This window comes from Aphis gossypii, chromosome X (genome assembly GCF_020184175.1).
Source record: "Aphis gossypii isolate Hap1 chromosome X, ASM2018417v2, whole genome shotgun sequence".
NCBI classification, from domain to species: Eukaryota; Metazoa; Arthropoda; class Insecta; order Hemiptera; family Aphididae; genus Aphis; species Aphis gossypii.
In genome coordinates this window covers 41,855,780-41,883,548 of record NC_065533.1, presented here as the reverse complement: position 1 = coordinate 41,883,548, position 27,769 = coordinate 41,855,780, and the positions used below count along the sequence as shown (strand labels likewise).

At 25.1% G+C, this 27,769-nt stretch overlaps 1 protein-coding gene across 3 annotated transcripts; it reads left to right on the top strand.

The window, feature by feature from the left end:
* Positions 1-4,087: 4,087 nt before the first annotated feature.
* Positions 4,088-27,449, top strand: LOC114125103 (polyamine-transporting ATPase 13A3-like). Of its 3 annotated transcripts, XM_050206152.1 has the most exons (22): positions 4,174-4,937; positions 11,724-11,980; positions 17,648-17,730; positions 17,828-18,054; positions 19,154-19,358; positions 20,616-20,688; positions 21,189-21,320; positions 21,557-21,690; positions 21,774-21,956; positions 22,100-22,288; positions 23,310-23,534; positions 23,629-23,718; positions 23,789-23,942; positions 24,018-24,145; positions 24,215-24,332; positions 24,743-24,891; positions 24,970-25,176; positions 25,245-25,451; positions 25,540-25,763; positions 26,529-26,680; positions 26,750-26,943; positions 27,037-27,449. In XM_050206152.1, exons 2-22 carry the CDS (start codon positions 11,872-11,874, stop codon positions 27,148-27,150), a joined length of 3,297 nt encoding a protein of 1,098 aa, XP_050062109.1. In that variant the 5' UTR covers positions 4,174-4,937; positions 11,724-11,871; the 3' UTR covers positions 27,151-27,449. The 3 variants fall into 3 exon arrangements, with proteins under 3 accessions (XP_027844400.2, XP_050062109.1, XP_027844399.2); XM_027988598.2 differs by lacking the exon at positions 17,648-17,730; XM_027988599.2 differs by lacking the exons at positions 17,648-17,730; positions 26,529-26,680; positions 26,750-26,943; positions 27,037-27,449 and having other exon boundaries at positions 4,088-4,937; positions 25,245-25,455; positions 25,540-25,727.
* Positions 27,450-27,769: the final 320 nt, after the last annotated feature.

The following is a 27,769-nucleotide window of genomic DNA, read 5'->3' as shown; positions in this document are numbered from 1 at the left end:
AACATATTATACTCAGCATAATATAATGTAGTTAAAATAACAAGTTGTCAAGAAAATGATTTTTACTATTCCTAAAATTCTAAATGTCAAATTTTTCTTGCAAAAATGGCAAATGGGAAATCCCCCCTCTCGAAATTTTCCCCCTGACTGTTTTTGGCGTAATGGGACATTTCCTCCCATTTTTTAAAAATTAGTTTTTTTATCATAAATATAATAAATTATAATTGTAAATGTAATTTTATATACTTACATAAAATATAATTAATAACTATTAAAAATGGATAATTTTTTTTTTATAAATAATTATATATAATAATAAAAATTGTATAATAATAAAATGTGTAAATATTTTTTATAAATTTTATAGGTAGTTTAAAGATAGAATATGGCAAAATAAATATTTAAAACCTTACATTGTTTGTTGGTACATTTAAATTTTTAACGAACCAAATGTACCAAATATTCAATTGTTTTTAACATTTTTACAGTGGTTTTGTTTAGGGACAGTAAGTACCTTTACCTTTAACCTTTACTTTACCTTTTCTTATATTTTATTTGATACAAATCCGTTCAGTAAAAATTAAAGAATAGAAATATACCTACGTGTGCTTATATACTTAGAAATGGACTGCGTATTTTGTATTTTTTTCCATATGAAATTTAAATATTATCGTTTACCATTGAATATAATAATAACTATTTTGAATTTTGATAGTGATCACTGAATACTGATCATATATTTACTATTTTTCCTGACAAAAATAATAAACATTATGCTTTGAAGACAAAAATGTAATTTAAATATTTATACTCATTATTAAAACAAATACTACAATAAGAGACACATTTACTCGAATCTGTTAGAATGTTAGGTAATAAATAAATAGTAAAATAAAATTATAAATTGGAAAATTATACACAAGTATTGAAAATAATATTGATCCGTATAATTTATAAGTGACGTATACAAAAAACATAAAAAAATAAAGATTTCCAATGTGTCGTAAAAGCCTAGAATTTATTACAAACCGAATATTTTATTTTAAATACCTTACTATACCTATCACATTGTATAACTAGAGAGAAAAATCGATCGATTTCAAAAAATTATACATTCAAAAAGGGATAATGGCAGTCAGTATAGTTTTTAAACTCAACGACTGTTTTCTCAACCATATGATAATTAATAATAATCTTTTAATATTTTAGTAGAAAAAACAAGTTGGCATAATTTTACTACAATTTATAATAAGTAAGAATAAATTTACTTAAACAGATATTGTATTTTTATTGTATAGTTTTTGAATCTAAATAAACGACCTCAAACCATTGGGTGACAAATTATGGCAATCACAATTTATAAACTTATAGACTTGAGTGGTCTCTAGTAAAGAAGTCTCTAGGAAGAAAATCGCCTAGGATTTAGGAGAGCAATTCTTAGTAAAAATATTAATCAATTTTTATACCTTGTAAATGATCATTATTAAATTAAATATAATAAAATACAATAATTTATATATCAGTATAAACCAGGGGCGGCCAAACAGTCGATCGCGGATAAATTCAAAGTCGATCATGTTAGAATTTATTTTTAGGGCCACGCGCCCTATGTTTCTTAATAATTATAGTTATTCAATAATAAAAAATATTTTCTATGGAAGTCGATCTCCTCAAAGGTGAAATATATTTTTAGTAGATCGTGACCAAAAAAAATTTGGCCACCCCTGGTATAAACTATAAAGGTATATTATTGGTTATTAGTGTTATTACTGTATTATATTATACAAGATAGGTATATATTATTTTTTTTTATAAATCATCATTATTATTAAATTAAAGTATTGCAAATTTAAAATAGGATTGCTATTAATGCTACTATAATACAATGCTATGTCCCCTCCCCAAATCAAAATGTAGAATAGTATGTGTATCAAAAAAAATTATCAATTAAACATTTTTTTAATAATATTTATTAATAAATAATTTATAATTACAATAATGTAATTTTAACTCAGACTAATATTGCTCTTCTCTGAAAACTGCATCTTTCTCGGGGAGTTTTGATTTATCCATTTTAGATTTAATTTTCTTCAAATACAGAATGGTTTTTTTTTCAATTTATAATAAGTTTGATAAAATTATTCAGTTGACTTAACGATAAAGTTTTGACAAAAATATTTATTTCTTCTTCATAATTTTGTTTGACAATAGAAATCTAGTTTAAATAGAAAAAAACAAACATCAAAGTCAAACCCTCAAATTATTTAATAATTTAATAATTAAATAATGTACCTATCGTCAATTATTAATTCATACAATAGTTGTAGATCCTTACAGTCTCATAAAAATTACCAAATAATTGTTTTTTATTTCTTAACATTAAAAACGTAAAATATAATAAATCATCTTTTCTATGATATTTTGTACAAATAACATTTTCTACATTAGACAGATTAGACTGATAGTATTTATTATTTAATAACATAATTAGCTATTTTGTGTAAGTGTAACTAGTTCTCAGACATCAATAAGACAGTATAATGTAGATAATCAGAAAATCTACTCATGACTCATGAGAAGAAAGAATTAATTATAAAACCATAATAATTATGTATTGTATATTGATACAATAATACTTAACAGATAATAGTACAATATCAAATTTGAAATCCATGGTTTACCATCGTTGATAGATAAGAATTAGTTAGTTAGTTAGCAGCTGTTACTATCACAGACTAATCTGTTTGAACAATTAATATATTACATAATATTAAAGATTGATTAATATAATATATGGTTTAATGACGTTACTGTATAAATATTATACTTTGATAATTTTTATACATCTTAGTGTTCACCATGAACATATTATAATCAAGTTTATACGATAACATAACAATTTTCAATACTATTGAAAATATTATTGCATTATAACATTATTTAAAATATTATTGTATACTTACGCCACGATTTAAGAAATCTTAAATTGTGGTTTACACATATGTAATCCTCGCCTAGTGTTAATACTAAATAGTTTATATACAAAATCACAGCCCATGGTGAGGGACTATTGTCCTCTTAACTTCCCTCCTTGGCTACGCCACTGTTATAGGTACGTTTTATTATTAGTATAATTTTTTTTTATTATAGAAACTTTGTTCATAAATACACGATTGATATTAGATATGATGCTTTTACGCACTTATTAAGTATCATTTAATTAATATCCCACTTCAAACGACTGATTGGTTGTGACGTACTTTATCTTTAAAAATTTGACATACTCGCGGAAGATTAGTAATGTTTTAAGAAATTAAAAAATCAATCTATAAATATAAACAATACATATAAATTATTGCTATTATGTTTCTCTATAGCTGGGAGCTTCTAACATTTGCAATGTATAAATACAAATCTATAGTAATATATTGCATACTTTTACATATTAAGGTAATATTTACTTTATGAGCCATATTTCGCTTTTTTCGCTATTTTTTTACATTTTCTTTTACATAAGGTTTATAGAAATTACATTCAGCTTTTATGCCATTTTATCATTAGAAAGCCCTTATACGCACTGCCGTAATGGTAGCGGTGCGATGAGTATTCGAGTGATCACAGTTTCACACGTACCTACCTACCAATTGGGCATAATGTCCATAACTTATTTTATCGTCATTCCTATTTCAGATGTTTTTTAATATTTATTAATTTAGTAGCTAGAAAAACATTTTTTTTTTGTGTACATTTTAAGGTTTTGAATCGCATAAGTATTTGCATATTTTGTGCCGATATAATATATCGTATTTATGTCTTCTGCTCTAACACATTGCGACGTATTAAACGACCAGTGATAGAGAGATGGAAAGACTGTCGAGTGATAGATAATAATGGTGTAGAGTTCCGTAAGTCGTAACAACCAAAATAATAATAATAATATTACGATGTGCTACTAATCGTATAAAAGCATCGTAAAAATAATAATATGTCGTTTCTCCGTCGGGCGATTCTACAACTATTCCAGTGATTGCCGTGTTCGACCGGGGCGAAGACGAGTGAACGCTGCCGATGCGCACACCGGTTCGTGAACGGGTGAACGCGTACCAACCTGGTCCCGCCACCCCGACCACCCGAATACCACTACTACCGCGCATATCATGTGACAATCACTTGCTCGACTCGCGCAGTACCAGCCGATCTCGAATCTCGATCACGGGGCTGCCGCACGGTAAACAAAAACACGTGGACCAACAACAACAATAACAACGATAAAAACTCAAGATCTACGGCGGCGGGGAGTGGGAGTACCAGACGGCGGCGAGCAGCAGCTGTCTCAGTGTCGGAGAAGACTACGGCGGCACAAAGCCGGTCGGGCGTTGTTGTTGTTATTATTATTATTATTAACAATAATTCCACAGTCGTACGACATTGACGGTGCACGGACAAATGCGAAAACGTTGTCGTCCGACGATAAGGCGAAAACGAATGTACGGTGCGTATATTTAATCGTATTAAAAAATTAAAAATATAAACACATTATCGTACGGCGACGCACGCACCGCGCGCATGTACCGTGTACGCCGAAGATAAGCTGGCCTAACGTTATTTATTCCGTTGCCGACCGTTACGCCACCGCCGCCGTATTTAATATATCGGTTAAACCGTCGTGGTTCGACCGCGATAACGAGCACGACGCCGCGTCTAATAAGCGGTTCAAGCAGCCACGTTCCGGGCAGTATTGCACACGGACGTGACGATGAGCGTACACGAGGTCGGCCGGCCGTCCGTCCGCTGACGACGACGACCGAATCGAATGATAAATACCTATACCTCCTGGCTCCTATATTATACTAAATCGATCATCGTAAAAGCCGTCGCCGCCGAAAACTTTACCGACCGACCGCCAGTAGCGACCATCACCATGGTCCTGTGTTTTGGTAAGCATATACCTATTATACCTATTATTTTATATTAATAGTATAGTTCGTTACAATAATAGTAGTAATAATAATAATAACTGTATAGTATGACGACGTTAGGTGTTATTATAATATAATAATATATTAATATTATGTTGTGCGGTCGGCGCGAGCATGTCGTTATTATATTATGCAAGAGATTTCACTTGACATGTCGTGGTGTGAATTTTTTTTTTTTTTTTACCTAGTTATACTCCTACGACGTCGTTATCGATGTATGTCGATTAATTTGAATTTGTCGCTCGGAAGTCGATCGACGCAATTCCGTCGTCCGATATCGGTTTTGTTTCGACCTTATGGTTGGGTACCGATTTAACGGGCACCTATTACGTAATGTGTTTGAATGATTTACGTGTTTCAAAATTTCGTATAATCATATCGTATCGTATATTACCAACACGGCTACACGGCTACATAAAAGCAATACATTGTTTGTTTTTAAATAAAGTTTATGTAAATTACATAGGTATCGTAATATTATAGCTTCTGAAGTTTCCCTGTAATTATTCTGTATTATGTTGTACGGGACACTACGTTACGAAATACGTACAATACGTACAATATTCCTAACCGTTCAGTAATTCAACAGATTAACGAAATAATTGTTCTTCATCTTTTCTATTATGTATTACATTATGCTTTCAATAGAACACGAATGGGCGGGTATATTGTACTCGTATAATACGTAGTTATGGCTTGTGAGTAGTTACGACTATTTAATTAACTTATCAAAGTTGTAAACTGTACCAATTTACTTGTAATTTTATAAATGTTAATAGTTATTTTTTATTAGCTGTTTGCTGCAGCTACCATAGAAACTGATACAAAATGTATCAAAACGAAATTTATAATGCCCAAATTTTAAAATATGTAATAAATCTATGGAAAATTGTCTTGGGTAGTTGGGTAACAAAATAAATACATTTTATTATAATTTATGTACCTACATAAATATACATTTTATTGGCTTACAAAATGCTTGTAAGTTATAAGTCTTTTTATGGATTTATTCTTATACATTAGCATTCGTCATTTAGGTATCTATTTACAAAGGTGTAGTTGATCGAAAAAAATTAAACTATAATAATAATGATTGTTTTTATCTTAACATATTGTATAATTTTATATAAAACATAATATAATAAACCTCTATAAAAAAAAACAACAAAATGTATGCTATGTATTATGATTTATGACATATTAGATAATTAAATTTAAAGTTTTAATTGTTTAAAATCATTTTGTTTAACATTTTTCAGTTAAGACAACTATTTATTCAAGTTAAACATAATATTATTATTATTTATTTGTGATATTTTATTTTAATTTTTAATTTTTAAATGTACCTACTTAAATAGTAAAATGAATACTACTTCTATTTATTTAAGAACCTACATTAGTTTATAGTGAGAAACTACACGTTGGCTGCAGCTAAATAGTAAATACTAACATCACCAAGTGTTTAACACGTGTGATGAGGCATTGAGGCTTAAATTAAATTAATGGGTGTTATTACTCAATCTTAATGCCCTCAATTAATGATGTGGGATTACACAGTATACTACATTAATGATTAGTACTCATGTGACTTCACAGTGATTAAGGATTATGATAATAATTTATTGAGTTTAAGTTAAACTATAATTTTGGGAAAAGACGAAACAAAAAGTAGTCGGATAATAATTCATAGATCATAATACAAAATAGTGAAAAATAATGTAATACATATAATGGATTAAATATGTGATTGTAATAACAAGTTAGTTACAAAGTGTGTCGATTGTATTGATGATTTTGCGTAAATATTAAATTTATCAGGGCTGGATTTAGGGGAGGGCAGAGTGGGCTCAGGGACCATCATAATTTTATGATATTTTAATAAGTAAAATAATATATTTTCTTGTTTATGTACAAGGGGCTCCACAATGCATTCCGCCCACGGACCACCACATATCGTATACCTAAATCCGTCTCTGAATTGTATTGTCTTATGTAGAAAAATAGAAGGTTATTAAAAAATATTTTTGTGCACAATATTTGTATTATAAAATTATAATTTATAACATATTTACTTAATTCCTACGATATTGATTCAAGGTAAAGTATTTTTTAATATTTCAAACAAATTAGGTATCTAATTTTTATATTATACGCTATACAATAACTATATTGCATTTTACAATCATGACAATGTTTAATTTTTAGTTTAGGGATAAATTAAAAAATGTTTAGACATTTGTATTCAACAATTGAAGGTCTTGCCATTTTTTGATAAAATGAATTTTATGACGTAATATATTATGTATAATATGTATGGATTATTTGTAGAACTATACTAGTTGATTTAAATAAAAATTTATTATTCTTTGTTATATGCATGTTATAATATGCTTTTTTTATATTACCTAACCAAATCATTGATTATTTTCAGAATTTCTTCTGAATAATCGACGTGCGTTTGATTAAATATTTAAATATTATAATTTTAACTGTAATACATTTAAATTCAACAAAAACATTTTTATGGCTCACCCATAGATCAAAGTCTGTTTACACATTTAATCATACCTACTAGTTTAAAGCAGAAGGCTGATTTGATTTATTGCTTTTATCTCAATTTTATATAATATCAATATATACATATAATGTATTATGTTGACAGACTAGACGAAATACGAATGCGTAGATTTTATATTTAATTAGGTAATCACTACACTAGTAAATATTGGCCATAAAACTATTATGAACGATTATGAATAATATGGTAAACCACGTGTTCGATGGGGCATTCATTTTAATAGTTGTATTAATGATTTTATAATCACGGCTTATTAGAATAATTAAATCATCGCTTTAGATTCTATAGATCGATATAATATGATGTATGTATTTGTCTTACTGTGATATATGGTTTTTTTTTTGTCTGACATCAACTTTATAAAAGGTAAAAACGCTGCAATCTTCAATTTATGTTGTGGTTTCTATAAGAAAATCGTATACAATGATTTTTTATTGAGTTCAAATTTACGACATCTATTACAGTGACCTACTCAATCGACCAGGCACATTCTATACAATCTAATATATTCAGCAGAGTGATTTCCCCGGGTTACTTTTAGTTAAGTTCTAAGTGAGTTATATTTATATACTTAAGTAGATGAACGTATTAACCTCATGATGTATTAAAGTTTATCGAATTAACAATATTATATTAGTCTATTTAATTGGACATGTCTCAATTGTCGTAAAGTTGGTATGTGAAATATTAAACCAATACATAATAGTATGTTTGTCGGTAATTTGAAATCTCTTTGTCGGTTGGCTAATGTTTTAAATATAAGTGTATGTATGACACCGAGACCGGCACCCAAAAAAGAAGAGATACTTTAAGTCAAAACAATGAGTTGTGGTTGTATCTACCCAATGATAAACAAAGAACTCTGTGAATATGCTTCGTTCAGTTACTATAAATTCCATCGTTATATGTACAAAACATTATATTTCACCTCGAACCGGCACGGTCGTAACAAATACACAATGGGAATTTGCGAGCTTGTAAAATGAAACGTGTTTTGGAGGAGAACTACTTTTCGCATTTCAATTATTATTATATATGTATATATCGTATATAATATCATAACATAACACTGTAACATATAATATAATGCTATGTAGCATACTTGTATGTGTATAAATATTATTGGATATGTTGGTGGCACACTGACATTTTATATAGGACATGGGCTAGTGAAACTTAAGTTTGTTTTTAGGTGGATTGAGAAAATGAAACAGTCTGGGGCAAGTGGTTTTAGAATTGACAAAAATAAATTTCAACACGATATCATTGCACAATTATACATTGTTTTACTATAGGTTTTTATAATTATAAAAATGCATATAAACGATTTATATTTTTTTAGCAATAAGACAGAAATTATGTGTATTTAGGAACAGATGAATCACGAAGTTCTAATTTATATTTACCGGAAATAATAAAAACAATTACACATAGATTTATCAAGGCTGTATATTCTAAGTCTCGAAAGTACAAAATTATAGTTTATTGCTTAGGCTAGAAAATTTATTTTTCAAAAAATATATCTTGGATTTCATTAATATTATTTATTTTTCTTAATTAAACCGAACTAAATAGAAAAATTATAGTTATTGGATCTTCATTAAATTGATCTACGAACGTTTTGAAATGTCAATTCCGCTCGAGACCCCGTATACCTTTCACTGGACATGACCTAATTATTATTTTTTTTAGTCTCATTTATGGATTTATTGTTAACTTTTTATTTATAGTCATTGCGTATCGATTGAAACACTATAATAATAATTAGTAATCATAGCCGAGTATCTAAATATTTATACTTAGCTCATTGTGTTTGAAGAAATAGTAATGTATTACACTATGACGTATTACATTCACTTTCGTCAAGTATGTTTATTGTTTATGTATACATACTTATATACGAGTAGTTATACATTATACGTTATACACTATAGATACCTACGTATTCCGGTAATCGTAAATCGTATGTGTAACCATTGTAGGAAATCTGAATATTATCTATATAATTAATGTTTATGAATCTCTTGTGTTTTCAGAAAAAAATCGAGTTTGTTAATATTAATCGTTTAATGCAAATTGGATATTACTTGTAATCTGAAATAAATTAATAGCAGTCTGCAAGTAATAGCATTTATTTAAATTGTAGTATTATTTAAAACCAATAGTAGGTATCAAATAGGACTGGTAAGAGTATCAAAAATCGCAAATACAAAGACTAAAAACGAGACTGAGTACCTAGTTTAAAAAGATTATACTCGAGATTGTATAGTAGGTACAGCAAATATTACTGTGTATACTGTATTTATAGGATGCGTAAATATGTAGGTAATAAAATCTAAAGAATTTTAGCATATAGTATTGATTATAGACTAGGTTTATACTTTATAATACTTTATAAAAAGTATAGTATAGGTGTGAGAAAAATACCCATAGGTATTAAATTTTTTATCCCTCTAATTTTTGTATAGGAAACATCTTTAATTATTAATTAGTAGAAATTAGTTATACGGACCAGTGTGCCAGTGTGTTAATGTGTAATGTGTATAGCTTATTATAGAACGTATTCGTGTTGTCCAATAGTATATTATACTGTAATAATACAAATATTATACATAATTATATGTAATAATCAAATAACTGATACTACGAAGCACGAATGTTTATAATTTTTAATTACTTTTGTTAGGATTTTTTAATAATTGAACAAATTAATAAATTCTACGAATCAATGAATTAATTTTAGCGTCAAGTTTATCTAATAGATAACCGTAACCAAAAGCCAATAGCCGCTAGTCATGAAGACGGGAGCATACGTTATTTAAAGGAAAGGGGAGATTTTCAAAAAAAAACATTTATATTAAATATTTTATATTTATAACTTTATGAGAGATTTTTACTATGCGAAATTCTAACTAGCAAACATATCAAGTTTTAATGAAATTGCAACTATAAAAATGGTAACGCACTGTTTGTTTTCCTCTTTAGCCCAAGGGTAACATAGACAAAATGCATTCAAAATTATTTTCTTTTATGGTTTAAAATGTTTAAATAATCGTAGAGTAAAATTACCCATTACAAAAATTATACTGAATAATGTTTTTTAAGGTATATAACACTATAACATATTGATATGTCTAAATATTGTCTCAAAATAATTTAATACCTATTCATTTCAGTGTACAAAAAAATTTTATTTTTGAAAACCTATACAAAGTCAAATAATAATAAAACATAAAGCGTGAAATCCTTAAAAATATAATTTTCTATAATTTATGTAATAGGTGATTATTTTACTCAAAAATTATAAAACAAAACTATTTTACATGAATGCGTTTTATACTTTTATCCATGTTATGCGTAGGTCTAAAGGTATTATACTAAATAAAATATAGGTATACTCTATAGTCTATTATATTTGATTTAGGTTAGGATTTGTAAATTGGAATAGTCATTTATAGTTTAAATATGTAATTTTGTCCAAATTTGTACTTAAAATGTCTATAAAAAAATTATGTTTTTATATTTTTTATTTTTTTTTTAGTTTCAGTATGAACTACTTATTAGAAACTGAATTCAATTTTCAAGTTTTAGTTATTAAAATTAAACTTCTTATACTTTGAACAGTAAAATAATTAACACATTTTCATGATGTATAAATACAAATTCTGTCAAAATTTGAACTTCAAATGCTTATAAAAATAATTTGTGCCAAAGTATTTGAAATATTTTTACATATCTTTTAAAACAACTTATGTGGGATATTATATTAAATGTTCAAACTTTTTAGCTGTGTAACAAGTATCTAAAAATATCTAAAATATTATACTAATTTAATACATTTAAAAATAAATAATACATATACATTTATAAATATAACTCACAACATAATATTAGTTATAAAACTTAGTCTCTATACTTTTCACAGGATCTATGTAAAACTTTATTTAAATATTTATATTATTTATTCTATAAATAATTGGTTATTATAATATAATCTGTATTTCACGAATGTAATTCTAATTGCATATAAATAATTTTTTTTTTTTGTTTTAAGAAACTGTTGATAATTTAAGAGTTTAAGACGTGTTTTTAAACATGTTTTTACTCCAAGTAAAAATAATTATTTATTCATTAGTTATATAATTACATTATGTTATTTATTTTAGGTTGCTGTTCTTCTCGTGGAGACTATTCGCCAATAGATGATGGATTTCCATCTCATCACATTAACAATTTAGATGTAGAATACATTGACATAAAATGTGGATATTCTTATAATCAAGTGAAAAAAATAATATTTAATATAATTGCAATATGCATGGTTGGTGTGCCATACTTAGCAATTCATTGGTCAGTCAAATTAAAATTATATTTACTTATGACTCCTTGTCCATTATCAACGTCCGATATTGTTCTCGTTACTGTAAGTATTTAAAACAAACAAATTTTATTTACACTAACAATTAACATACTTTAGAATCAGTTATTATAAAAATTACACAATAATAGATATATTATATAGTGTGACAGTGTGTAATATCTTAACTCTTAAGTATTCTATTCTGTTATATAATATTATATATACTATGACATTTTTTTTATTGATCAATACTTCTTATACTTTATAATTAAAATTACTAAAAAATAAAATTTAATTTATTTATTTTTACAGTTAAAATTTAGTTTGGTTACTACTTTTTTTTTAATAATGTAAAAATCAAAAAAAAAAAAAATTAATTGAAAATTATGAGAAATTATCTTATTAAAAAGGTTTTCAATTATTAAAATTAGTTACATTATTATCTAAATAATTATTAAAAATGTAAACATAAATAATATTATTAGCATACTTGTTTATTTTAATGAATTATATAGATATTAGGTACCTAAAGGTTATAAACTCAAACCATATTGCTGTAAAAATACTAATCAGCAGCTCTACGTTACTTAATTGAAAAAAATAGTTTTCATTGGAAATATATTCATATACGGATATACCTAATAGTTATGATTAAATACTACATATCTTGGTATTTTTAAATTTTGAATAAAATCATAATGATTTGGTTTTATGGTTATGATATTTTTCTACGAATATATTCTTAGTACTCTGAAAAAAAAATATCAAAAAGTTGCTACCGTGGCATCTCTGTAGATTAGAAGTTTTATCTAGGTATTAAAATGTTTTAAAAAAGACAATTTTTTCTAGTAATTAAAGAGCAAACACGTTTTTTAATTTAAGTATAAATTTTAAAATGTTTAGTACTCTTTACTGATTCCCTATTAAAATATATTATAAATAATATTATTTTCATGTGTATAATAATCATTAATAATACATTAGTGACCACTATCTTGGGTATGGAACTATAGAATAACATTCGAGTATTCTACGAATATTTAACACATTTCATTTATATTTAATGCAGTTATTTACATATTTTTTTCCATAACATGACTTAAAAACATAATTTTTTTTTATACAAATATTTAATTTTTAATTAGCATGAATTTGTACGACCAAAATTAGAATTTGCATGACGTTTGATTTACCATAAAACTAAAAAAAACAGTGGGCGAAGCTGACGCAACGTTTGGCAAACTCGGCCTAGATGAAACAATTGAGTTATTCATTATTTGATTATACAGCAATAATAAGCACGTAATAGCATGAATTTGCTAAAAACCTAACTAAAATTTAAATTCACACGAAATTATTCAATGAGATAAATCCAGTCTCGTGTTTTTACCGTTGCGCCAGCCCGGCCCCATACTAGCCAGGCACTACAATATTAAAATTATTCAGATGATTCTTATTTTGGTCCGTTAAAATTTATGGTAATTACGTGCTAATTACGCGCTAAATATTTAAGCAAAAAAAAATTATGATTTTCATTAAGGGCTGGGTTGGTGCAACATACGTTTAAATTTACCCACGTTTCTAAAAATTAAATTAAAGTTATGCATTTTAACTTGATTAAACAATTATGTTAAACTAACTATCAAGATAACTTTATATATGTGTAATTTTATTATAAATCATTTTATTGGGCACCACTATAAAAATACATAAGAATAAGATACAATTGTTTATTTACATATTTTTGTCACTTAATGGTTTTGTAAAAAAACTATATATACCTAGGTACATATTATATTGTTATTAAACTTTCAACTGTTTCAAAATAAGTTAAAAATCCAACTAATTTAAAATACTATTATAATATAAATAAAACATAAGGTGCCTATAGTCTATACATATACTACATGCTATTGTTATACTTGGAAGAAGTATTCGAAAAATTGATTGGTATATTTACATCCTCACTCCTCAGATATTACAGTTTTAGTTTCCTTGTAGCTCAATTTTGTAAAAAATATCTCGATACGTTTATTACTATTGAATTATTTTAAATTTAAATACAATAACTTTTGGGTATTAAATAAAAGTTTGATTAAATACTTTTAGCAAATTAATAAATGGAATATATTTTAAAATATTTTAATTAGTATTTTTGACTTTAACATTCTCCTTACATTTTTGTGTCTCAAATTTAATTTAACTTTATCTATTAAATTTCGAGTGTAATAGAAAAGTTATTTACCTGAGTTAAATTTAATCGATATTTAAATCAGTAAGTAACATATTTTAAATAATTACATTCAAGTACGCATCATAAAAATTAATGCTCTTTAATACACATTTCATGTATAAGCTTGAGATAGCCCAGAAATGCAGTAAATAGGTAATAAAATTCTTAGGTATATTAAATTCATAATTGTATTGTTAGTTAAACTCAGTCTTGAAATATTGCATTAATTGCACCGTAGTCTCAAATGAAGTAGGAATTAATATCCCTACCGAGTATGCATATTATTATGTATTTAAAATCTATTAGAAATTTGGCCATGTGGCTTAAGGGGAAAAAAATATAGTTAAATCTGTTGTTTACACATTATTATAAATGATTATTTTATTCCTCAATGAATAACCGGTCGACTAGTTTAATAATATCCGGTTTTCCTCCACCGATCAACGCCCTTTTTATTCCTTTTACCCACTTGTCAGGGTTTCTTTAAAGACACCCATGGAATGTCTAAATGAGCTACTTGAGTCTTCTCACCGAGTTTAATGGACGCCACGAAAAAGACGTGTTCTTTCAAAAAACCTGTATATACATAGTAATGTATTATATAGTAGGTACCTATACTGAACATAATATAATAGACGGATCATTATTTTTAACATTACTATCGTTATAGTTGTACCTACATATCGAATTTTATACTAATATAAGTTATTACTTGCATAGGTAGTTATATGTGTTTAGCTTTTATATGATTTAAAAGGAATTGGATTCAATTTCATCATATATATTATATTAAATACATAGTTAAAGCTCGAATCATGTGAAGAGGCCCTGTTTTTTTAATTTATGTTATCAACTTAAAACTTTACTATGCGTGGACATAATTAATTTTTAATTTTTATAGTTGAAAATATTTAATTTCAAGATAAAATTAAAGAAATATAATGCTGTATTATGTTTGCTTGAAAATAGCATATACCACCTAACCATTATCATAAATTCATATCTACTGTGTCATACCACACTATTTTTGACATATGTTCTTTATAATAATATATACTCGTTATCCGGCACTTTAACTTGAACGCTGACGAAAGCTTCATTCAGTCGATTGACGATTCTGCAACAACAATACCGAAAAATTATTGATTGATTTTTAAACTAATTATTAAACTGATTTTATGGCATGTTTTTGTATAGTGTTGAAAATATTGAAGTGATAGCGAGTAACCACGAAGGCCTATTATGCTAATTAATAATTTTTATGAAATTTATCATTGCGTATTTGGTGTATAGGTATTTTAAAATTGCATTCAGGGTTGGACAAAATCGTGTAGAAAAGTTGTATACAGTACATATAATATGTTTTTTATACCGTAGGTACAAAACAATTTTTTACTTTTATTATAATAACCATAAGTTAATAAACAAGAAATAATAATTTATAGTACACTCCATATTTCATAATATTACATTAACTTAGTAATCTGTTGTAATTTCAACTAATAATTACCACTAATAACCTACAAAACTACTTTAATTATAGTGAAAAAAAAATTAAAACAAATTGCTCTGTGTTATTTATTTATTTTTATTATTCATTAAATTTTAAAATTATTATTAATTTATTATAATTAACATTTAGTAATTAGTATTAATCTGTTGAGTTGATATTTTTTCATTTATGTTAAGTGCATACTAAATTCATAATAATTTTACTATGTGCAATAAAATAATTTTTTGAATTTTATCTTAAAATAATACTACATAGTATAAAACGTAGAACTCCAGAAGTATAATAGGTACAATAGGTACATCAATAAAATTATACACTCGAGTGCGATTCGTTTTCACCCTAATGGCATTACGTGGTGGAACTTTACAAACAATTCTCCTTTTCGTATTGTAAAGCTTATAATTAATAATATATTCCAATTTTTCTACTTTGTATTTAATTTAATTTATTTAACGCTAAACGAATGAAGTTCGTGATAATAAATACTGTACCTATAATTATACTGTTTATACTATATATTTAATTAAATATTATACCTAATTTAATAAATTATTTTGACGCTTAACTTGTAATCTACCTACGTAATATAATATAGAGACTATACGAGGTGAGATAAGATGAAATTAGTAAATCGTTATCATTAAAATTTGATGGATCTAAGTTCAGTAGTTCTCAAAAAATATATTAATATATTAATTATTTTTTTTTTGTAACATCGTTTACGCCCATTACAATTTTAAATTCTAATAAATATATATATAATTTATATATATATATATTATGTCAAAATGTTTAATATATTTTAATGATAGTATAAAAAATGATTATGACACTTATTGCAAAGTTACATTGTGTTCAAATTTAAAAAATTAAATGTAATAACTAATATAAGGATATACTTTATGTTATATTTACATTATTCCAGTAGGCAAAACCTAGGAAAAAGAACCAATGTTACGTAATTTATCAAATACCTAATAATTATTATCGTAACATTAATAGTATTGGTATTATAAATACTAATTACTAAGTACCAAACATCACAAACCATAATTTTTTGTTGATAGCTGCATATAGGTTAACTGTACACGTTTTTACTTTTTGATACATCAAAATCTTTTTTATACTTTATACTTGAGTACCGGATTGAGTACTTAAATTGTTATTGTAGTCATTATACCCCTTTCTATTTTTTTTCTTTATAAATTTTAATTTTAATTAAAAACTTTTTAATACCTAAGCTTAGTTATTTTTTTAACAAAATCATTTTAAATATTAATATTAATAAATAATATAAAATAACATAAAATTATGATAGTCTATTTTCCGTACTCATCGGTAATCGTAATCGCCTAAATCATGTACATAGATTTGTTTTGGATTCTGATTCGAAAATAAAAATACATTAATTAAAGACTGTGGAACTACTGTTCACTACTAAATTTAGTAAATGTTCGTGTAAACTAAGTGATATAACAATTGTATTTAAATATAAATTATTTGTAATTTAAAATATTATTTAGGATATAATATTACCTAATTTTTTTATCACGATAATTTAATTTGTCACGGTCAACGCCGTGTGGATTAGTTGTTTTTTAAATAAATAAATATCTATTATTAAAAATTATATAAATTTTATTATAACTAAACCAACTCTTCAATAACTAATTTATTTATTTACGTATACAATATACATTATACATACATAATATATATATATATTATTAATATATAAATACATTATATTTATATATTTTCCATATTATGAACCTATTAAAAAAAATTCAAAACATAATATTATTTTGTTCCCACCAAATTTACGTTAATGCTAAGATTAATATAAGCAATTATTTAAAAATAAATAATATTATTTATAACCTAATTATTATTACAAAACAAATTGTTAGTATTTTGAATTGAAATAATTGTATTAGAATATATCATTATGTCAATATAGCATTCTAATATATAATGATTTCAGATTTTATATTATATAATACCGCAGAATTCATTTCACAGCAAAAAAGTGATTTTTCTGAAAATATTATTACTACCTATATAAATGTAATCAATTTCAAAATTATATTTATCTCAAAATTGAATAGGCTTTTTGCTTCAATATCATATACTATTTATGTTGATACGTTTTTATTATTTATAGGATGCCAATAATAGTGATGCCATTTATGATGTTCACATTTCAATAATAAAAGACTCAAACGGAAAAAGAAAAACCGTAAGATATTTTAAACATCAATTATTAAAATATATATGGGATGAGAATGAAAATGTATTCAAATTTCTACAAGGTCTTGATAATGGAACAACTACACTATCAAATTTGTTAGAAAAGTGTCATGGTCTCACATCTGATGAATATACAAACCAGTACGTAAACACCGAACTACCTAAATAGCATTGTTTGTTCATAGAGATCAACATTTTAATTTTGATGTTCTATCGTAAAATTTTTTAATTACATTTTTTTTTCATGAATATATTGAATAATAAATAAATAAACGCAACACACACAATACAAATTAGTCACAATTTCACGTCCACGTCCGACTACTTTCATATAGATAAACGTAATTTTAATTCTATAATTCTGTGATATATCAGTAAATTTGTCGTATGATTAATCATTGTAAAACACGTAATATTTACATATATCCTATCGACTATAATATTTCTATAAATATAATAATAAATATCTTTTATTTTATTGATTATATAAATTATACGTTAGTGTTTATTTTGATCGGAAATCTGATTATTAATTTTGAAAAAATAATTGAACATATTTGTTGATGTATAAATACTAATATTGCACATCACAAACATCAAAATCATCGGTATTATTAATTATTAATTACAATACAATTTGTATTAACAACAAAATAGTACAAAATTTAATAATATACTATATTTTGTATATATTTTATTATTATAAGAATATCTTCGATAATACCTATATAAACTTCGACGGAAGCCAAATAAATGCATATATAATCTTATAACAAGCATTAAAATACTAAAATACCAAATATTATGTACATAGTAAATTAACTATTAAGACCTAAGGATTAAGTCGAAAATTGGATAACTACAATTGGATATTAACTTGAACCCAAATTACTAATATTAACCGTGGTTCTTGCATTATATACGTTCTAAATGTTCTAATATACTGTAAGGGAATGACAAAATTATTAATTACTTACAAGTGATTCCCAAACCATTGAAACATTTTTTTTTATTACCTTCAATTTATTAATTAATCAATTTTTAGTAATATATTTTTAAACAAATTATTTTAAATTTTTTCGTGGTAACTAATAATAATATATTTCATTGTGATATCAATTATTGAATTTGACTTTACAGTACACAATGTTATAAAAAAAATAGGTGTATACACAATGTTTTTTTGTAAACATTTTAATATATAAATAAATATGTATTTTTAAATTTAATTTTTATTTAGATTAGAACTTTTTGGCAAGAATGAAGTGATTGTGGAAGTACATTCTTACTGGAAACTATTTTTTGCTGAAGTGTTGAATCCATTTTACGTCTTCCAAATATTTAGTATATGTCTATGGTTTTTTGATGACTATGAATATTATGCTGTATGTGTATTAATTAGTTCAGCTTTTTCTATTGGAACTTCATTATATCAGTTGAAAACGGTTTGAATATTTTGTACTCATACTTCTATTTGTAGATTATTGTTGAATATTGTGTTATCCAAACTATAATAAAATAATAAGTACTAAGTAGTTATATTCTGAAAACCTTTTGTGTTGAAAAGTGGTCACTAAACATTTGAAATAATTACTGTAGATTTTGTACAATTAATAATGTACTATGTATTTTCTTTTACATTTAACATTTACTTGAAAATACAATTTATATAGATAAAACTTTTCACGAGTAAATAGGATATAGAATTATTTTTTTATACATTTACTTTTTTCAGAAACTTTTTTTCGAGTAAATTTTTTCCATATTCTTTTTATTCAGATCCCAGAGGTAAATACATATGATACCTAATACCTATTATATTCAACTATATGCCGCCATAATATCTCACATTTCTTTTTTAACTCATGTAACTACTATAAACATCAATAGGGTGTTGCTAAAATTTTGCTATGTCTCCTCCTCCATAAATTGACTGATAATTTTTAATATAGAAGATGATTAATTTAGGATTCCTTGTAAGATTTTGTGCTATGAGTATAAAATACTTAAGACTATTGCTGCTACGATCTTCATGCAAATTACAATTTGAATACATAGTTACATCTCATTATGTCATACATTCACAAAACATTGAAAGCATTTTATAATTTTCTTGACATTTAGGAAAAGGCTACAGTTCTTTCCAACCTTCCTGGCTATTCCATTGAATTATACAAATATATTATTAATATGTACTTTTACAATATTTTTGTATACAAATCCTGCCTAACTTTAAATATTACATGACCCTATGAATTTATTAATATATTTTGATTATTATTGCGATTGAGACTAGGTATCTTAAATAAGTGCTAAATATTTAAACCTGATATATCTGGTATTTCTTTATGAATAAGATTTTTATAATTTAGACATACATCTAACTTATACAAGAAAATATGATTTTATTTTTTTTTGTACAACAATATATTATAATTTATTAACCATTCATGTATTAAGTATATTTAAAATTTAATTACTCAAAATTTGATTATTATTTATTCATTTTGCTTTCATTTTTAAATTGATTACTACATAAATTTTATATCTTTATGTTTTAGCCTCTACCTGTTTTAATAATTTATCCCATGTAATGACTTTGAGTGATAAATATGTCTGACTTATCTATTAATAGTTTGGATTCCATAAATGTTCAATGATAAATTAAAATTAATACTAAATATTTTATTAATATATTACAGCAAAGTCGATCACTTAAAGAAACTGTAGAAACTAATAATAATGATATTTACACTGTCCTAAGAAGAGATGAAGGTGAGTTTATCTAATAATTAAGTATATAGGTTGTATTTTGTTTGTATACATTCTGATTCTATCTGTTGCCAACAACTAAAGCTTGCAGTACAATATTATTTATTAAATTGTCAATAGTTTACGAGATAAAATGCACATAATAATATGTTTGTGCTATATTGCCGATGATTAATAAATAAAAAATTTTAATTAAATTATACTAATTATTGTTTTATTCATATTTATTTAATTATGTATAAATAAATCTGTACCTAATACAGTCAGGAGCTAATCCAGAAATTTTCCAAGGGGAGGAGGGAGCACATTTAATAAAAGTAATACCTAGATATATAGATAATTTGTATTTATCTTATAATATCTTATTTTTAATAATAATAATTTTTATATTTTTATAACTAGGTAATAAATAATTATCAATATAACATATTATATTATTTTCTGTGTACACTTAATAAATCAATAGATTACTATGTTTTATTTATTTTTTTTTTTTTGTGTAGGAAGTGTAAAAGTCAAAGCTCAATTCTTAGTGCCTGGAGATGTAATTATAATACCACCCGGTGGTTGCAATATTGCTTGTGATGCTTTATTGTTATCTGGTAATTGTATTGTCGACGAAAGTCTTTTAACAGGTTTGTACTTGCATTAGAATAAGATTATAATTTATATGCACTATTAAAGTTTTTTACAAGACTTAACAGTTACCATATTTTTTTTAAATAAGTTGTTATACCTTAATTTAATAACATATATTATATACCTAGTATGAGTATTATTCAATAGGTACTAACCTTAAATTCTTATGAATTTTATTGAAATATTTATTCTATTAATCATAATATCTAAACTGAGAATATTGTTTATTTAGGAGAAAGTGAGCCAATAACAAAAAGTCCTCCTTCATCAATTGAAGAATTTTGCTATAGTAGTTCCTCACATAAACATCATACATTGTACTGTGGAACCAGAATTTTGCAATCAAGATTTTACGCTGGAGCTCAAGTATGGGAATCAATATGAACTATTTATTACTTATTTGCTTAACATATACAATACAAATTTAATAAAGTTTATTTAATTTATAGGTGTTAGCTCTAGTGGTTAGGACTGGAAGTTCTACAGCTAAAGGGAATTTGATACGTTCAATTATGTTTCCAAAGGATATGGATTTTGAATTTTATTTGGACTCCATAAAATTTGTTTTAATCATGTTTGTTGTTGCTACTGTTGGAATGCTGTACTGTGCCTATTTGTATGTTATAAGAGATGTATGTATTAATATTCCTAAGTAATTTTAATGAGATAAATCACTAAATTAGTATATCAATAATATTCAATTAATTGTTAAATTTATTTTTGTTTTATAATTAATATATTTACAAATATCCATTTTTGATATTTTTTGTAATAGGCTTCTATAGAGTACATTGTCATAAGAAGCCTGGACATTTACACTGTGGTCGTTCCCCCTGCATTACCAGCTGCTATGACAATTGGTATTGTGCATTCTATGAAACGTCTAAAACGCCTTAAAATATATTGCACATGTCAAACCCGTATTAATGTTGCTGGTAAAATAAAGCTAGTTTGTTTTGATAAGGTAAATTTTCTAAATAAAAATTACAATTTATCCAATTTCGGTTTGTTAATTTTGTTGTTAAACTAACATATATTAAATTTAAATAAATTATATGAAAAAAAATTAGTTAAATTTCTATAAAAATTTGGTAAATACAAAAATATTAAAATATTTTATTTCTTATCAAATTGTTTGTAAAGTTATATTATATATTCAAAAAGTTTAATTGATCCTTTATAGTTAAATCAAAAAATAAATAATTGACTTAAGGGGATTCTACCCGGTGATTTCCTGTTTTTATCTAACACTGGTAATATAGGATTTTAGACTTGCTTTTTGCTTATTGTCCTGATTGATATTATGAAACAATAAAAATTATAAAAATAGATTTGAATTTTTCGTCAAATCTTCTTGAGATCGACTTTTCTACATTTTTGATTTTTTTGTTTTAACATTATCAAAGATGAAATTTTACCATTTTTTAATTACTCTTTTTTAAAATAACGATTTTTGGAATTTGGGAGATTATATCAAAAATATGGGAATTTTGATCACAAGTAGACTTGACTTCAAATCTGTTTTAAAAATGTTTAATGCTTTACTATATTAATCAGGACGTTTGGCAAAGAACACGTCTAAATCCTAAGTCACTCATATGTTAGATAAAAAACAGATGATCACCAGGTAATCCCCTTAATAAATACCTAAGTGAGAGTGAATACTATTTAATAAAATAAAATATTTTTTTATCAAATTTTATATCATAAGAAACTTTTTGTTGAAATAAGTTATATGTAGTATAACTTGACACATCAAGTCTGTCTTCAACAATTTATTATAATTAAAGTAAATACTATCGTTTTTAATAATTTTTAGATAAATTAAAGCTTGCGTTTGGTTCAGAATTATTTTTTCAAATGTAATTATTAATTTTCTAATTTATTTTAACCAAAAAAATAATTTTTATATACATAATTCAATATTTTAGTATGATGCAAATTAAATTACAACCTAGATAACCAATATATTTTTGATTTTTTAGACTGGTACTTTAACTGAAGACGGATTGCACTTTTTTGGTTTATTACCTTATGATGGTCTAAAATCTGTTACAAATATTTATAATAACTTAGTGAAAGACTTATCTCAAATAGATATCAGGTCACCAATAATTGCTACAATAGCATCTTGTCATTCATTAACTCACATAAACGGATCACTAGCTGGAGATCCATTAGATTTGAGCATGTTTAATGCTACTAATTGGGTAAAAACAATTTGCTCTTGTATAATTGAATTATATTGTTCAATAAAATAAACTGATTCAAAATCTATATGTAACTAATACTTTTTTGTTTTAGGAATTGGAAGAACCGGGGGCAGATAATTCAAGATTTGATAACTTATTACCTTCCATAGTTAGACCATCTAAAAAATTATACTCGGGTGAAGTAAGAAAATGTCAGAATAATAATTTAAAATAATTATTTGTAATCATAACATAAATATTTAATTTAATAGGTGCCAGTTGAAATTGGTATTGTTCATCAATTTCCATTTAATTCAAAAACACAAAGTATGTGTGTTATTGGTCAAGTATTTGGTACTCGAGGTTACACAGCATACTGTAAAGGCGCTCCAGAAAAAATTATCCAAAATTGTTTAAAAGAAACAGGTAATTTAAAGATAATAAAAATAATTAGTTTTATTTTTGTATTATTTATTTATATGTATTATTTTCTTTTTTCAGTTCCTACAAATATTTTTTCTGTTTTGGAAGAATTTGGTTCATCTGGGTACCGAGTATTAGCATTGGCATACAAAAATTTGCCAAAAAAAGTTAATTGGAAATCTTTATACCATCTTAAATTAGAAGATGTAAATCATTGTATTTATTTCATAAACAATTTGTGTAATAATAATACATTTTAAAATATTTTTTTTAAGGTTCAATGCAATTTAATTTTTCTTGGATTTCTTGTCATGCAAAATAAACTTAAACCACAATCTTCTAATGTAATTAAACAATTGAGAACAGCGAACATAAAGTGTGTTATGGTTACAGGTAAGCATATACCTACAGTTAAGTAGATAAAAAAATGTATTTGTATTAGTATGCACTGAAGAAAATTGAATTAATTTGTTAATTCTAGAGATCATTTTACTTGAGAACAATACAATATTCAATTAATACTCTTGGTAAACGGTTAGGTTAATCATTAATTTACATAAAAATAGTTAAAATTTATTTAAGGTTTTGCATAAAATTATAATTATTTATAATTTTTTATAGATGCGTAAAATATGACATGACATTGTAAACACTTTAGTTTTGTATAAACATAATTTATTTTTATTTTTATATATTCATATAGGTTATTAATATTTGATTGATATATTAATTAGTTTACTTTGAACTAACTTTTTTTATTAAATTTATTAATTCTTAAAAAATTTAATTTTTTTTTTTTCTAGGGGATAATTTATATACTGGATTAAGTGTTGCAAGAGAGTGTTCTATGATACCATCCAACATCAATATTGCAGTGCTAACAGCAACGCCTAGTACTGAACTAAATAAAGCTGAAATTAAACTTGAGCCTACTTTAGGACATAACTTGGATGTAATTATTCAAAATACTGAAAACTTTATTCATTTTTATTGATTTTTCTTTAAAAATATGTAATGTGTTTATTTATAGTTGCAAGACGAAAAGGTATATTATGCAATTGACGGGAGGTCATGGTCTGTTTTGGAGTCAGATTTCCCGAATTCGTTGCCTTATGTTGTCTCTAAAGGGCTTGTGTTTGGACGAATGTTACCAGAGCAAAAAATGAAACTTGTGGAGTGTTTTCAAAATATGGGCTATGTGACAGCTATGTGTGGGGATGGAGCAAATGATGCTGGGGTATGTTTACATTTTTTATTAAATCAACATAAAAAATATTAATATTAATCACTGTTTATTTTTTATAGGCATTAAAAGTAGCTCATGTTGGCATATCATTATCACAAGCTGAAGCTTCTATAGCAGCGCCATTTACATCTCAAATAACTAATGTCTCATGTGTTACTAAAGTAATACGAGAAGGGCGATGTGCTCTAGTGACTAGTTTTGGAATATTTAAATATATGACATGCTACAGCTTAATACAATTTATTACATTAGTTTTACTTTACAGCGTAGGTACAAAATAATCACTATTATTTGTAAAATATTAAGCAAGCATTTGTTTATACTAAAATAATTTTGTTTTTTTTATATTTTCAGAAAGGTATTATGTTAGGAAATTTTCAATTTTTATATTTTGATTTTATTCTTACTACATCATTAGCTATTGTAATGGGTGATATTGAACCTACTGACAAAGTTCATCCTCATCGTCCTCTGTCTAAAATTCTGACTCCAAAAAACTTAATACCACTATTTTTGCAGTTGATGGTTTGTGCTTTGATACAAATAGGGTCACTATATTATTTAGAACTACAAGATTGGCAAGTATTTTTGTATTGTATTTTAATTATAAAATATTTTATTACTTACTAAAAATTTGTTAAAAACTTAAAATAAAACATAATGTTAATCACTTGTACCATAATGAATTAATAACAATTGTTATTAACCTCCTTTTTCAATTAACATTTTTCTATGATATATTATGTCAACTTTTTACTAATTAGTGTAGATTATTGCATCAAATTATGTAAATCACTAATCAATAACAAAAATATATTTTGGACTTGGGTAGGTATTGTATATGTATATATAATTATATTGATAAATCAACTATTTATTTATTTATTTTGTGAATAAAAAAGTGAAGTTGACTGTTAAGTACAAGAATAGTAATGACTTATTAGTTACTATTAGGTTTCAATATTAATACATTTTGTTTCATAAACTTAAATACTAAAAAATGTGTCTAATATGGAAGTAATTATTAGATTAATAACAGTTTTTTATTAAAAATAATTTTTGGAATTGTAAAAGAATAATATTAATTTGAAGGTCTATATTCTGTCTCGTATACGTAATAAATTATTAAAAACTTATTATGTAACCCATGTCCAATGATTTATAGTATCTTCCAATTCTAGGACATAATATAATATACATAGATAACTAAAATACATTTTTTTAAAGGTTGCCTTGTCCTTACCTACCAATGTTTTCCAACAAAGATCCAATAATTATTTTTATGTTTAATAAAAAAAATAATTCTATTTTTTGTCACATAAATATCATGTTTTTTTTTATAGGTATGTTCCTACAAGACCTGCATGGTCTGACAATGATGTAATTTCATGTTGGGAAAATACTACTTTGTTTTTAACTAGTTCATACCAGTATATTATTTTAGCATTTGTATTGAACAAGGGGTATCCTCATCGAAAACCATTTTACAAAAATTGTAAGCATATTATACTAAACGTTTTATTTTCTCATTCCATTTATTTAAATGTATAATATATTTTTTTAGTATCTTTCACGATTGTCATTGTAGTATTGACTTTATTTACACTGATGTTGCAAACCACTAGATACTCTATATTTACAGACATATTTGACATGGTCAATCTGAAAAATTCACGCGATGAACAAGCACAGCGCCTTTTTCTAATTACGCTACTTGCTTTTCCAATTTTAAATCTTTATCTGGCTATCAATATTGAGGTAAATATTTATTGTTTATAATATCATTAACTCTACTCTAAAAATATAGTCATACAATAGTTTTAACTGTATTGTTTTATTATATTTTTTAAGACGTTTGCTGAGTCAACTTTAATGAAAAAAATATTAAGCACCATCAGACGGAAAAAACAGCCTAAAAATCCATATAACCAGCTAATCGCTAGTCAGCCTAACATATTATTTTGAATTGTAAAATAATATTAACAGTGAATGCAGTTTTTTGTAATGTTATTTTCTTTGATTATAGGTAATCTCAAATTAAATTCTCACCTATGTCCTACTTATATCCTATTGAATTGTTTAAATTTTATTTTTATAAGAAATGTTAAATTATTAAATATTGGATTATAAGTGTATTGATAGCAAAATGATATAGTTTTGTAATTTGAATTAAAATTAATGATATAAATATATCAAATATATTTGTACAGAATACTTGTATGTTATAAGTTTGTAAAATAAATTATAAATATCAATATTATGTATATATATGCAGTTTTGTATACAATTTAGTTGAATATATACATTATACATCATGTGTAAAGTAACCTATACTAGTTATAAAAATTATATTTTTCTGAAGAAGCAGAAAATAAAATTTGTTTTTCCATTCATATTTTAGAAGATAATGAACATCAATAATAATAATAATTATTACTAATTAAATATTATTTTATAGTAAGACCGTGACTATTCATCTTATGAAAAGTATTAGTAATAATCATATCATATCATATTATATTATATTTTGTTTGTTTCAAATAAAGTAACTAAACTTCTTTTAAACAAATAATAATACCATTTC

Coding starts and splice junctions, on each gene's coding strand:
- LOC114125103 (XM_027988598.2), top strand. CDS start 4,814: ATGATAAATACCTATACCTCCTGGCTCCTATATTATACTAAATCGATC. Junction 20,689..21,188: donor TGTCCTAAGAAGAGATGAAG/GTGAGTTTATCT, acceptor TTTTTTGTGTAG/GAAGTGTAAAAGTCAAAGCT. Junction 23,535..23,628: donor TGTTTAATGCTACTAATTGG/GTAAAAACAATT, acceptor TTTTTGTTTTAG/GAATTGGAAGAACCGGGGGC.